At 31.8% G+C, this 14,388-nt stretch overlaps 1 protein-coding gene and 2 long non-coding RNA genes across 3 annotated transcripts; all 3 read right to left on the bottom strand.

The window, feature by feature from the left end:
- Positions 1-48: 48 nt before the first annotated feature.
- LOC145333212 (uncharacterized) lies at positions 49-759 on the bottom strand. The gene is made up of 2 exons (XR_013884476.1): positions 512-759; positions 49-174 (listed from the first exon to the last, which is right to left on the bottom strand). It is a non-coding gene; the product is annotated as an uncharacterized LOC145333212 (long non-coding RNA).
- A 355-nt stretch (positions 760-1,114) lies between these two features.
- Positions 1,115-11,568, bottom strand: LOC145333211 (uncharacterized). The gene is made up of 19 exons (XM_080178356.1): positions 11,517-11,568; positions 11,153-11,261; positions 10,442-10,594; positions 9,926-10,018; positions 9,498-9,647; positions 8,946-9,040; positions 8,470-8,515; positions 8,108-8,180; positions 7,681-7,834; positions 7,488-7,586; positions 7,103-7,166; positions 5,477-5,731; positions 4,811-5,110; positions 4,209-4,520; positions 3,824-4,069; positions 3,326-3,569; positions 2,943-3,040; positions 1,738-2,007; positions 1,115-1,285 (listed from the first exon to the last, which is right to left on the bottom strand). The coding sequence occupies exons 2-19, from the start codon at positions 11,234-11,236 to the stop codon at positions 1,115-1,117; spliced, it is 2,907 nt and encodes a 968-aa protein (XP_080034482.1). The 5' UTR covers positions 11,237-11,261; positions 11,517-11,568.
- A 273-nt stretch (positions 11,569-11,841) lies between these two features.
- LOC145334746 (uncharacterized) lies at positions 11,842-14,386 on the bottom strand. Its single transcript, XR_013884945.1, has 2 exons — positions 14,265-14,386; positions 11,842-12,073 (listed from the first exon to the last, which is right to left on the bottom strand). It is a non-coding gene; the product is annotated as an uncharacterized LOC145334746 (long non-coding RNA).
- Positions 14,387-14,388: the final 2 nt, after the last annotated feature.

Raw genomic sequence — 14,388 nt, 5'->3', positions numbered from 1 at the left:
CTTAAAGATTGGGTAAAACTTTCTAAAAATAAACCTTCAAAACAATTTTTATAAAGAATTTGATATTTGAAAAAAGTCGTCTTTTATCAATAAACGTTCAACACACTTTCCTCCATTGTCAATATAAATGGAATGATCCATCCCTTCCTCATCTAAACTAGGAACTTGCAAATCCTAAACAAAATAATAATAAATCCATTTAATCCTCCATAATGGAATATTTGGGTTTAGTACCTTTTGTAGCAACGCCTCTTGATGGGCGTTTCGTCATATTTTCACAGTAGCTTTTGATAGGTTATTTTAGTTTAAGTTAGGTTAGGCGATTGCCCGGCATAGTTAGGCAATTGGGCCCGCAGGGTTTGACCCCCCGCAGGGGCTAGAAATAGGGGAAAAGCTACTGTGAAAATACGACGGAACGCCCCTTAAAAGGCGTTGCGATAAAGGGACTATACCCGAATATTCTTTAAATTTGTAGTTTTCAATAAAAAATTAAATCTCATAAAATTCATACCTCTTCCATAATTTCTGATTTAATCTCCGATTTGATATTACTTTTATTTTTTTTCTTCTTTTTAATCTCATTGTTTGCTTCAGATGTTTTGCTATCTTTGCTTATTTCATACTCTTTGTACTTTTCTTTGACCAGGGTCTTATTCATTTTAATTATTTTGATAGAACAATTTGCTTCAGTAGCTTTTGCAACAAATTCTTCATAATTGTTGATGACTTTTTCGAGAATATCTGTATTGGCGTTTTCACAATCCTGAGTGATGACATGGATAACAAAAGTGAGACTTAGAGCAGTAGGTAGTAAATTACCTATTCAAATTATCATTCAATAAATTCAATCATTCAATTTTCGTTTTTTTTACTCTGATGAGAAAGGTTATAAATGGAAGGGGAATATGTCCGAACGAGAGCAAGTGTTCTTCCAGTAGTGTCATAAGTTATTATTAAATCATTGCAAAACTTATTTTTTTTTAGTTACTTTATTAAACAAAAACATAGTGCATTCACCAAAAAATACTTAACATCACTTGCTCTCGTCCGTTCATAGTCCCCTTTATAGAATAGAATGCAATATAAGAGTTACTTTCTTAGACTTTTAAATATATTATCCATGTTCCTTTTTTGTTGAATTATTAAACTCTTCTTTAATCATGTATTGAAGAGCAGTTCTACATTTACCAGTCTCAGCTTGAGAGAAATGTTTGAGAAATAATAAGGAGGAATCAAAGAGTTTTGCACAATGTCGGCATTCTAGTTCTTGTCCATTCCATAAGCACTAAAAAAATATATTACTTTTTAAAGATCCGTCACAAAACTACAGTGGGATTCTTTCAAGCTGACTGGGCGCTAAAAACAAGTTTTGACTCTTCCGGGTCACCAGGGGAGCTACAGTTGACCAATCTTTCTATCTTGTATGTTAAGATGTCCATAGAAATCTATTGGCATATGATATCAAAGAGAAAACTCTGTAAATCTTAGGGTCTATCTTTCATCCAGCTACCACTAGAAAAGCGAAAGTGACATCGCTACGAGAAAAATCGGTCACCTTGAAAGTACAACAACAGACCTTTATTGCCTCTTGTTTTATCTAACCAGTAAGTTATTGGGGATAGTCAAAAACAATAAAGAAAGATCCTACGATACTAAAGAATTTGAAACTCTAGGACTCATCTATAGGAATTCGATCTTTTTGTTAAAAAATTAATAGTTTGAAATAAATGAAACTACCTTGTGCTGAAAATATTCAGCATATGAATTGTATTTGGAATTGCACCGTGAACACTTAACAGAATTCTCTTTGGCTTTATCAACTTTACATTCTTTGTCACTTGAAGCATGCTCTTTCAGTAGGAATGGAATGTTTGTGCAGGGTTTCAACTCTTTAGCAACAATTTTCTTCAATGCGATTCCACATTTTGATTTGTCAAAATGTTTTGACCTCTTTAATGGCAGATCCTTTTTGCAAATTCTACACTTATTTCCATGTTCCCATTTGCACTACATATGTATGATTTTTATTATTCACTTATATTTTCAAATAAAACTTTAATGGATAAAGGTTAAAGGCAATAAACCTTTCTGCAAAAAAATATTGAGAATGATAAAGGGATAGTTGCATGAAGAGCATTTCAGAAAACTGATTTCAAGCATAAGTTACAAGTTTACCATCAAAATTATATAATTTTGCATTAAAATATATAACAAACAAGGGGAGAGGGGGAGTTCTGACATTTTTGCGTAAACAGTGATTAGCGGCTTTGGAGTTTTGAGTGAGAGGATAGTTTATTTCCCAAAAGTTTCCTTTAGGGATGTAGTTTCCCTGTTTTTTTTGTTTGTTTTTTTAAATGAGATTTGGGTTCCAGGTTCAGGCCTCCAGGTTGTCTCTGGACATGTAAAAATGTAAAATTTTTTTTTTTTTTTTGAAGAGTTATAGTTTAACTTATAAAACAAAGTATGCATCTTTTATCTTCAAATATGTAAATAACATTCAAAAAAGATGCATATTTTGTTTTATAAGTTGACCTCTAACTCTTCCATATTTTTATTTTATTTTTACCTGTCCAGAGACAACCTGGAGGCCAAATCCAATACTTTTAGGGAAACAACACCCAAAATGTAAACTTTTCTGTGAAATAACCTATCCTCTCACGCAAAAGTGTCAGAACTCCCCTCCTAGTCTTCACTAAATTAGTCGTCATGCTGTTTTTGGGAAAATAAACCAGCAATATAATTGGATATATCACAACTTTTCACAAGAATATGATTTTCAAGTCTAATTATTTAAAAAAATAATTCGTAGAAAATTAAAATTCTTGCAACCATTGAACAGGAAAAAAATATGCAGTTCACTAAATTAAAGTTTAAATGAATTTCTATCTACCCCTTTAACAAATTTTTTTCAACAGAGAAATTAGTTTTAAACTTTAACTTACCTTATGGTGATAATAAGGTACAGCTCCAGTAAATCTTGTGTCACATTTTTCACATAGAATACTGCTTCTTTTAGGTGTTGTGTCGGCTAAATTTGAATCTAATGAAGTTTAAAACTAAGTAATTTGAATATTAGCTGATTTTAATTTATTGCAAAGATTAGGGGTCGTAATTTTTTTTTGTAAATTGTGTATAATAAAACAAGATAATAAGAGAGGCTATGTTGAAGGAGGTTATCAATGAACAGTGAACACACAAAAAAAACTATTACTCTCTTAAAAGTAAAACATTTATAAAAGGGAATAATATAATATATAATAATAAAGACTTGAAAAAAATATAATTTTTACAAAATAATACAATTCTAAATATCAAATAATCTTACCGCTATGGAGACTTGACGGTACACTAATCTTTTCAATTGGCGGCGATGAAAAATTTGTTTCAGTTGAAGGACATGGAATATCTTCTTTATAGTTAGGATTGAATGAGCAAATTCGGAGCTTTTCTGTTGCTAACTTTTTTAAAGATGCAAGACAGTTTTTGTTATATGCGAAATGTCTTGACTTATTATCCTCATCAAGATTTTTATTGCAGAATCTACAAGATCCTTCATTTTCCCATTGACACTAAAATATTTGGTGATTAATAGAATTAATAAAACGTTTTTTCTTGAAAACTGATACAGAAGACATTCGTCCATTGAGTCCTAGATTGATTATGCTTTGTTAGACGATTACAGTGGAAAAAAGTGAAAACTATATGCCTTTTTAAAATAAAAGAAATTGTTCATTTCATACTTACAGCAAATGTAAAAATACAGTAAAAACTATTAAAACCTTAATTAAGTAACTATCTATGTATGTAGTGAAATAGTGATTACCTTATGTTGAAAAAATGGTGCCTTTCCATTATATGTCTCATGACATTTGGTGCAAATAATTTTCTTCGAAATAATATTTGTTGAAGGCTTTGATTTATTGGATTGTAGAATAGGATTGGTATTCTTGGCCAATTGTTTAAGTTTCAATGTACAACTTTTTCCATGTGTAAAATGGTGAGATTTCTTTGACATATCAGCAAACTCAGTTCCACAAAATCTGCATTTGGAACTGTTACTAACCTGACACTAAAAATACAAAATTTAGATCGACTAATGAACTGCAGGTTCCTATTGCAATAAACTGTCGAGAAGCACATATAAAAATTTTAATTTGTGGAAGGTAAAAGCTTTAAAAACATTAAAAGATATAATTAAAAATACACACCTCATGGTGGAAATAGGAAGCAATGCCTCTAAAAAATTTTCTGCATTTGGAACACTTTTTCTTTCTACTCTTTATATTTACTTCTGTGTTGACATGACTTAATGTTTGATTTGTTACAGTGAATATTGAGTTTTCTGAATTTATTTCCACTCTTAATGAAGAATCTTTTGTTGAAAACCTTAATTTTTGTTTTGCCATTTCCTTAAGCTTTATTTTGCAAGACAGAGTCCTGTGAAAATGTTTAGCTTTCTGTACTGGATTCTCAAATTTCTTATGACAAAACCTGCAACTTGTAACATCTTCAACTTGACACTAAAATAAAGTCAAAGATATTTTGGTGGTACAAATATTTAAGAATTTCGTATTTTGACAACCTGCAAGTTTTTTTTAAGTACAAAAGATAACTAAATAATACTTAAACAATGAAGTGTTTTGGATGTAAAAACCCCAATTTTTGTCTAGGGAATGTTTTAAACAAACCTGTTTTTTGTGTGTGTAGGTTTTATTACTTTATTTTTTTATGTTAGGGGAGGGATACAAATTCTTAATTTTGTTTCATTAAATAAAATTTTTTTGTACATGAAGAAATAAATAAATATTACCTTATGATGAAAAAAAGATGCATATCCTTTGAAATTTTTCTTACACTTAGAACATTCTACCCTATTCACAGATCTTTTTATCGGACTAACAGATTCATCATTGTTTGGCTTCTTAAAAGTATCATCTACTTTGTTAGCTATTTCAACTTTCAGAAATGGATCGAACTCCGAAGTTTTGAATTTCTTGGCTGCAAGTCTGAAAAGTTGTATACGACACGATTTGCTAAATTCAAAATGTTCCTTTTTCTCAACCATAATTTTGGAACAAATTCTGCACTGAGAAGTATTCTCAATCTGACACTAAAATAATAAAAAAATTAAACATTAGCAAAAAGAAAATGTTGTGTTTTCCCTCAAAGTGCCTATAGAGCACTGAAACCCCCACCCCCTTATTTTTTAATAGATTAAAATAAAGAGAGGGGTATTTTTTCCCTATGCCTTCCTCCTGCAGGGCACCCTAACCCTGTAGAACCTAAACCTCTATTGCCCTTTCTCTGTAGGGCTACAAAGTATAAACAAATAAACAAAGTAATATACTACAAACTACCCTCGGGCCTCCACCTTCAATATATTTCAAAATATGAGGAAGGGGGCTTCTGTGCTAGACGAGGCACTTAGTGGAAAATCGAAAGTTTTCTTTGATTTTAGGTGTAAAGCAAATCTTACCCCATGCTGGAAATAGTCTACATATCCTTTATATGTCATATTACATTTAGAGCACTTAAATTTTGTATCTTTGAATTTGTTTTTGTTTTTGAGTTCTGGTGTTGATGAACATTTCATCTTCAACGGTTCAGAGTAGTAGCTTTCAAATAGCTCCTTTTTGCAGGAAAGATTATCTATCAAGTGGCGGCCGAATTTGGGCCCGCGAAGGGTTTTCTTGCAGATTCTACAGGTGTTTGGCTCTCCATCATACATGCACTAAAAAAATAAAACTTTCTAACTTTCAGTAAAATTTATCTTAAACAATTTATAGCAGTGCAAAAAAAACTAATAATTTGGCAAAATGTAGCAAATTAAATTAAAATGATGTTGTTTGCTTTATACACAAAAATTTAAAGGGATAGTTTCACGAAGTGCATTTAAAAAAAATAGTGAACTGTAAGTTTTTTCTATTTTAAATAACATTGTAGTGCATAATATAAAGTTATTGATTAAAATTAAAAGATTTGACCAGGGATTTTCCTAAAAAAAATGAGTTTTTCATTTTTATTTTCAACTTCGTTGTTTGTTATATATGGCAAAAACTTTTTTGTCATAAATACAACTTTAGATACCTAGCATTTACTAGTTAAAAGAACTTCAAACTTTTTATACAACAAAGAATGACCAATAAAATATTCAATATAGTACTTAGAGTAGTGATCTTTTTATATGTCTTAGTACAATATATTAGGCATTGGATAGATATGATTGTGATAAAGAATTTTAACATTGACCTGACCGAACTTTTTTTATTTGACAATATCTAAAAAAGTTAGTGATTTGCAACATAAATTACATGAGAATGGTCTTTATATATATATACATATATATGTTGTATGGATAGTTGGTATTTCCGCGTGAGATAATGTGTATATTGTAAGTAAACCGGACGGTTTTCTTTATTTTTAAAAAAGAATCTATAGAAAACCTGTCCTATAATGAACCGGACGTAATTTTTTATGTTTTTTAAGTAACTTGTCCCAAGGGGAACCCCTGTTCAATTTTTTTTTATAACTCTTGTGAAATATGTGGAAAAAGATTCTCTGATATTTGTGTTTTAGCTATACATATTTGGGGAAAAATAGACCATTCTCATGTAATTTATGTGGCAAATCACTTTAACTTTTTAGATATTGTCAAATAAAAAAAGTTTGGTCTGGTCAATGTTAAAATTTCTTTAACATATAATCATATCTATCCAATGCTTAATATATTCTACTAAGACATATAAAAGTTCACTACTCTAAGTACCATAACTCTTTAAATACACTTCGTAGAACTATCCCTTTGTAAAAGAAATTAGAAGAGATTTTTTTGTTTTTGTGGAGGTTGGGGGTGTCCTACCCCCCAAGCAAATAGCCTTAAAACATCATAGGACCAGTAGGTATATTCCCTGAAGAGTAGAATCAAATAGGTTCAGTGGTTACCGAGACAGGCGGATGGACGGACGGACAGACAGACATCATTCTATTTTGTATCATAGATAATCATTATAGCAACGCCAATCTAAATCCATTTAAAATTTTGAACTTATAGAAGATCAATGTTTTGAAATGAAAGAATTAAATGTAATAAGAAAAAACTTACAGGATGATGAAAAAATTGCATTGAACTAGTCTGTTTCTTAGAGCAGATTTTGCACCATCTAATACTAAAATAAAAATAAATATTGAAGTAGCTAAAAAATGGAAGAAACAAAATATTTATCACATGAACAAGCCATAATCATTTAGTACAATCTCAGTTGATGAGCTCAAACAAAAATATTGTGGAAGAGTTAGGAGACTCTTAGTTTGTATAACCCAAATAATAATCTAAGTAAAGCTCTATTTTTAAGGAAACGAATCAGAGCGTGTTCCTAAACCTTTGGGGTTATGTTTAATTTGAAGTTCAATATCCCGTTACTTTCTGAGTATTTTTAATGATTCATGATAGGTATTTCAAAGTTAAAGTAAAAAATTTGCAAATCTACCTTGGATAATCTACCATTTGAGTATTTTCAATCAGTGATTCTGGTCTTGAAATTTCTTTTGAACCTGCCTCTTCTTCAGGCAAAAATCCAGTGAAGCTCCTGAATAAAATCCTTGTCAAAACTAGGACAAGTAAGCAGACATCAAAAATAAGTCATTAAAAAAAATTTTATCTATATCTTTAAAAGGACTCACCCATTCAGCTCAAAAGGTACATAATTTGAGGACTCTTTGGTTATTTTGGTAAACTCTGTAGGAGAGACAGGAGACATTGAATCGTCGTTGATATCAGGTGTTGTATCATTATTGATGTCAGGTTGTTTGGAAGGTCTATTTCCTTCAAGAGATTCTAAATCAATTTTCCAATATTATTTTTCAGATAATTTAGAAAAAATATTTAGTTAAAAAAAGGGTCACTTATTAAAACAAGCATTGCAATACAGAAATGATAACAGGAAAATTAAAGATCAATTTTTATTGAAATTTACTGAGATTATAGAAAAAGGTTTTGGCTTATAGAAGCTTAATTAATCCGTCATTATGAATAGCTTTGCTCTGATATACTTATTTCTTCAGAATCTAATACATCTAGAAAACATAAAACATGGAAAAGGTTACTTACTAGCAATTGACTCAAAAAGGCTTTTAAGCTCCTCTACAGTATAGTCAGGTACTATAATATCCCTTCCAATTATCTAAAAAAAAAAGATAATTTCAAATATTTCTAAAAGCAATTTTTTTTTCTTTCCTCGAATATAAGTCAAGTAGAGTTAGTTATCTTTCTTAGAAAAGTGTACCTAATTTGAAGTCTAAGAAAATAAAGGTTTGAAATCATTGTAACTAAAATAAAAAAGTTTTATTATTTTTCTTTCATTAACTGTAGCTGAAAAAGTTCGTCAGCTTTTCAATTTTTAGTTTGTCTAATTATGATATTACTACTTAGATAATAGGAAATAAATTTTTAATACAATAAATATAATAAACCTGATCAACTGTAGATAGACATTTGAAAGCAAATCCAGCAATCAAACTAAAAAAAAAACATTTTGACACAGAAAAATAGAATGCATTAACATTATTGGAGGATTTTTTTCTTTCTTGCTCGAAGATTTATTTTATCTTCAAGGAAATTGCTAAAAATTTTTAATTTTTTTTTGTTTATAGTAGAGGAAACATTACCTCAATTTAAAATATAATATACTAGGGTTACGCCCCCCAAGAAGCCTCAAGGGGTACTTGAGGAGTTAGTTGAGATTTTTTTTTTTGGGGGGGGTGGGAGGGAAGGTTATTCTATTCCACGGGCGATCTCTTGGGAAGGTGGTGATATCCTCCCCCAAAATATTTATTAACCTTCCCATGACCTATGAGAATCCTGTTACTTTTATATAAGGATGTAGAATTTGTTAAACATTATGATATGATTGATGTCAATTAAAAAAAACAACAGATTAATTGCTTACCTATTCGTCTTAACAGTCTTGCCACTCTTTGTCACAAATTTGACATTTAGGTATTGGTCTTTTTTATACATGCTTGGGATATTCCAGGAATCATTCTAAATCAATTTTTAAGATAGGTAGAGAATTTCTTATTTTCATGAAAAATAAAGTTGCATTCTATAGAAATAGTCTTAAAAATGTAATAAAACACAATGATTAATACATTACTTACGGGCCTATTCTTTTATTCAAATTTTCAATAGGTACATGAATTACATTTAACAAATTAGAAAATTATTTGGAGTAATCACACAACTTGTATGAAAAGAATCGATACCTATAGGTATTATTACTTGGATATTTCACCAGATTTTCATGTACTCTGATAAAGTGATGCTCGTAGCTGGCTAAAATAACAATACTCCCTATTCACTTCCTTTACACCATCCCATCCTCTCCTACTGGATGAACAGGGACCAATAAATAAGGTCCGTAAGAGCAAGCTAAATTGACGACAAATTCTCCCCTGCCAATATATCCCATATCCGCAATGAAAAGTCTAGAATAAAATACCTCATTTCTGATAGTTTTCTTTTCAGTTTGTGGAGATTCAGAACTACTATTATTCATCGGAGAACTACTGGTATTAATTGTGGCATTATTTGAGGCTTCTTCGGAGCACATATTACCAATTGTTTTAAAGGCAGTAGAAAATGAAACACTATCAAAAATATTTTTACTTACAAAATATGTTTTTAACCTTTAGTTTTCCATATTGGCTATGGTACCTATATCTTTGAGTACTGTATTATTAAGAAAGCAAAAATTTTTTTTAAAAACATCTAGTGGCTTCGCCTCTTACCTGAAGAGCTTGGCAATAAGAGGGAAATGGGTCCTTTTGTTGTTTTTCTTAAATATTTTTTTTGGGTAGGGGGACTTAAAAATGAAAAAATCTTCTAAAACATCTTTAAAAATCTTCTAATATATGTAAATAAATTCCTGGATGAGGCTCTACTTTCAGTACTGTTGGATCTACTCTTTTTCTGTGCAGGTTTTATAACCCAATCCTCACTCTTTCTCCGCTTCAAAATAAGCTGAAACATCAGGACAATTAGGTATATTATCAGGTATAATAATCGATATATTATTTCATGGATGTTGCACCAATTTTCATGTACTCTTAAAAGTAATACTCGAAGCTGGATTTCCCCTTTACCCCCACCCCCCATCCCAGACCCCCTTTCTTCTAGATGAACAAGCTGACCAAAATGAGGTTCGTGTTAGCAAGCTAAATTGATAAAAATTACAGAGCTCGGTAGCCGTGCGTCATCCGCCAGCAAACCTTAGGGAAATAAACTCTTTACAATTTTAAATATTAGCGGGAAGTCTAAACCTGAAACAAACATGACAATCTCTGCTTTCGAAAAAAATTTCAAGGAATCAAAATAGGTTTAAAATTAAGGCTTATTTGCGGCAAACGTACGGCTGCCGAGCCCTGAAAAATTGAATAAGCATACCTTTTCATTCCTTGGAGATTCTGAGCAGTTACTGACACTTGATGTTGGCCTGGATCTTACTTGAGAATGAAATGGATTTATACAATCATGAACCATACAAATCTTGCTCAAGTTTGCGAAATCTTCACCTAGTTTTATCTTGTTGTTATACATCTAAATACAAAATTTAGGATGATTAAAGGACACCGCCCGTTTCTCTTAATTGAATTTTTTTTTTAATTAGTAGGGGTAGTCTTCAGCTGGCAGCATGGATTAGGGCAACGCAGACATAGGCCCAAAAGGGTTAAGGCCTTAACAATGGAAAGAAAAAAACTACCTTCTATCTCATATTTAATATATTTCAAATTGATCTAAGGAAAAGGGAATCTTCAAAAACAAATTTCAGTAGTCTATATTAGAAAACTAATTTACAGCATGTCTGTCTGTTTGTATCGAAGGATCTTTCTTACCGCTGAACCGATAAGGTTCTCCTTTACAGTGTAGATTAGCATAGGGTTTGGTAATGTTTATATCTATTTTGGGTGAGGGTATCACCAACCTCCCAAGAGAAATGAACCCAGAAAAAATTGCCCTAAAAAAAATAGAAAGTGAAGAGGGTTAACTACCCCCGCCCCCCAAACACACACACCTCAAGTGTCCCTAGTAGCCTCAAGGGGGCGAAGTACAATATGACAAAACATACTCTTCATCTCTCTTAATATTTATATTAACCTGTATAAGATTTGTTGCCACATGTAGAAGGGAACTGCCAACTTTGATTATTTCTTCTCCATAATACCGAACACATTTAGTCATGCTTCCATTTGTTTTTGTGTAAACACTATAAGATTGTTCCCATTATCATAGGTGTATTTAAACAAGGATGACAACATCCATAAAAGCGAAGCTCTAAAATCAGATGAAGGACAAACGAACAATAACTTTAGTAAACTTAAAAATAAGAACATTAATTTAAAGGTACCAACAAAAGTATACCTATTAACTTGTAAAATTTTGTAAATTCAGAATTTTGTTAGAGGACTTACTGACATGTTTATAACTTTATTTTATAGATGCTTCGCTTATAATTTTGTACCTTTTAGTTCTAAGAATCACTATTCCAAAAATCAGATGTATACCTAGGAAAATTATATATAAAAAAATGTAGTCAAAATCCCCAAGAATTAGCCTCTGTAGATTACAATTAGTGGTTGAAACGTTTGGATACTGAACCAAATGACAACCAATCAGAATTCAATAAAAGTCCCCATATCTATAATACAAAGTAGAACGATGTCAGTCTGAAGCTTAAGGTCCTGATAATCGATGGGTTCTACTCTTCAGAAAATTTACCTAATGGTCCTGAGGTGATTTTAGTTATTTACTTATTGGTGTTGGACATCCCCCCCCCCCAAAAAAAAATCCCCAAAAATCTTTTTTTATTTTGTGCACTAAAACAAATAAGCGGGGTTGGGAGACTTCCCAATATCTCTTGGGGCGACGCTCCTAAAGGCTATGGGCGAAGCCGCTAGTATTTTATATTTCTTCATGTAGTTTTATTAGGTAATATTTGAGAACAATCCTAGAGATGGCTTTGCTGAAGTTTCCATACTCGTCATCCTCTTTCAATATTGGAATAATCCCACTAAGTACCTTCAAACATTTTACAATAAAAGTAGGATAGGGTAGAAAAAGATAAAATGGCGCTATTAAAGATACCTTGTTATAGAATAATAACCCACCTCCTCTTACTTTCAAATCAATAGAAAACATGGATGACAACATCTATAAAAGCAAAGTTCTGAAACGTTAGAACAAACGAACATTAACACTTGAAAAGTGTCAGAACTGAATAATCAGAAAATAAATGTACCTATAAAAGTCGAACGAAACAAAATTGTAAGTAAACTTTTTTAAAGAAACCATCGGGGAGCATGAACTTTAAATATATGTGTGTTAGAATTAGTGATGGCAATCCGTCGAATTTTTGGGCCGGATTTGGATTCCGGATTCTTAAAAGAAACCGTCAAAAAAAGTAGCGGATTCTTTGCGGATTCCAAATTCTTATTTTTGGCGGATTCCGGATTCTAGCAAAATTTTAAAAGGCTTTAAAAAAAATAAATGAAGCATGAAAAGCTGTGAAATGAAAATAAATATATTTTGATGTGATGTGACCACTGTACAGGGCTTAGTTGACAATGAGTGGAGTACAAGCTCATCACGTGATCGTTGACTGTCCAATCTGAGCTCTTGGAGTTGAAAGAAAAAACTCAAGACGCTAATTTTAGCCTACCAATTAAGAATCCGGAATCCGCTATTAAAAAACAAATTCTGGATCCGGATTCGGATTCCAAAATTGGCCCAAAAATTGGGCAGATTCCGGATTCTGGATTCCGGATCCGGATTGCCAACCCTAGTTAGAATAGATCCATTGTTTTTAATCCTCGTTTGAAAATTCGCAAAATTTAATATGAAAGTAATTCTTTTTCAAATAATTTTCCTATTGAATTCCAAAATTTTTAAGTCGTCAATTGTTATAAAATGTTTTAACATGATATTTATATACCACATTGAATGGTATTACTAGAAACCTATATTATATATACCGTACAAAAATGATGTTATATGATTTTGGCTGTATGTAGTGTAATGTTGTTTTGTCTGTCAGTCTGATGTTAATGGTTGTAAATTTCGCTATTTATCGCTGCTGTCATCCTTGTTATTTTCGAACCAAATATCAAATAACTAAATTTCTAAAACTAAAAAAAAATATTCTAAGTTTTAATGGAAAGGGTGACAACATCCATAAAAGCGAAGCACTGAAACGGTAGGACAAACGGACATTAACATTTGTATAGTGTCAGAACTGAATAATCAGAATATAAATGTATAAGAGTCGAACCAAAACTGTAAGTAAATTTGTTGAAAAACTGCTGGATACAGGATAATGTTTATGGACATACTTACATTTTTAGGACTTGATTATAGAGTTGCTTCGCTTATAACATTATACTTTGTTGTCCCAGGAATTAACATCCCAAAAATCAGATCAATCAGATGATTAGATCACATGAAAATTTGTTGTTAAAAAAGTAAAAAATCGACATGTTTAAATTGGACGTACGGACATTCTGTTAATGATAAGAAAAAGAAAAGAAAAAACTACCTTCCCCGCATAAATTCAATCCCTATCGGTGATTGGACTAGAATGTTCACATTTATATGAATGAGACATCTAATATATGAGATTGAAAAGAATTATATCTATCTATCTACCCGCGACCGTGGCACAATACGTAGCGCATCCGCTCGTCGTCGGGAAGGTGATTGGTTCGAATCTCGGTCCGACACCGCGTCATAACTAAAGACGTTAAAAGTGGTTCCTACTGCTGCTATGTCAGGTGCTCGACATAAATAGTTAGAGTAGAGGGAATGCCTTGGCCCAAAAAAGGCGCAACTCACTTCCATGCAGTTAGAACTTCTCAGACAAAAGTCGTGCAATCAAAGGGTTGGTTGTCTGATGGGCAAATGGACGCTTTACACCGCAATCATAGGGCTTAGGGCTGACAACTCTATCCCACATCCATAAAAAAGCCACATTGTTACAGAAACACTGACAAATTGTCAGCGGCCTATGCTACCCCTGCGGAGTGAAAAGGGCTTGTTACTGTTACTGTTATCTAGTCATGAGTTCTTAAAAAATATTGGTGCTTTCGCCAAAAAAAAAGAACCTGTCGAGCACTACCCCACCCCCTCCTCTCCCACTTTTTATCATTTAAATAAATTGTATATATTTACACACCGAAGAATGGGAGTTTAAATTGATTTAAAATCTCGAACAAACCTGTTCAGCCGTCTCCCTACTAAAATCATTTTTCACATACTTCAGACATGAATTTATTAGATCATCATAATCTATCTCAACATCATGGTAATCATCTGCCATCTTCAAATCTACAAGAGCACTT

This window comes from Acartia tonsa, chromosome 12 (assembly GCF_053477335.1).
Source record: "Acartia tonsa isolate MP-2025a chromosome 12, ASM5347733v1, whole genome shotgun sequence".
Taxonomy (NCBI): Eukaryota; Metazoa; Arthropoda; class Copepoda; order Calanoida; family Acartiidae; genus Acartia; species Acartia tonsa.
This window is presented reverse-complemented; position numbering and strand designations above follow the sequence as displayed.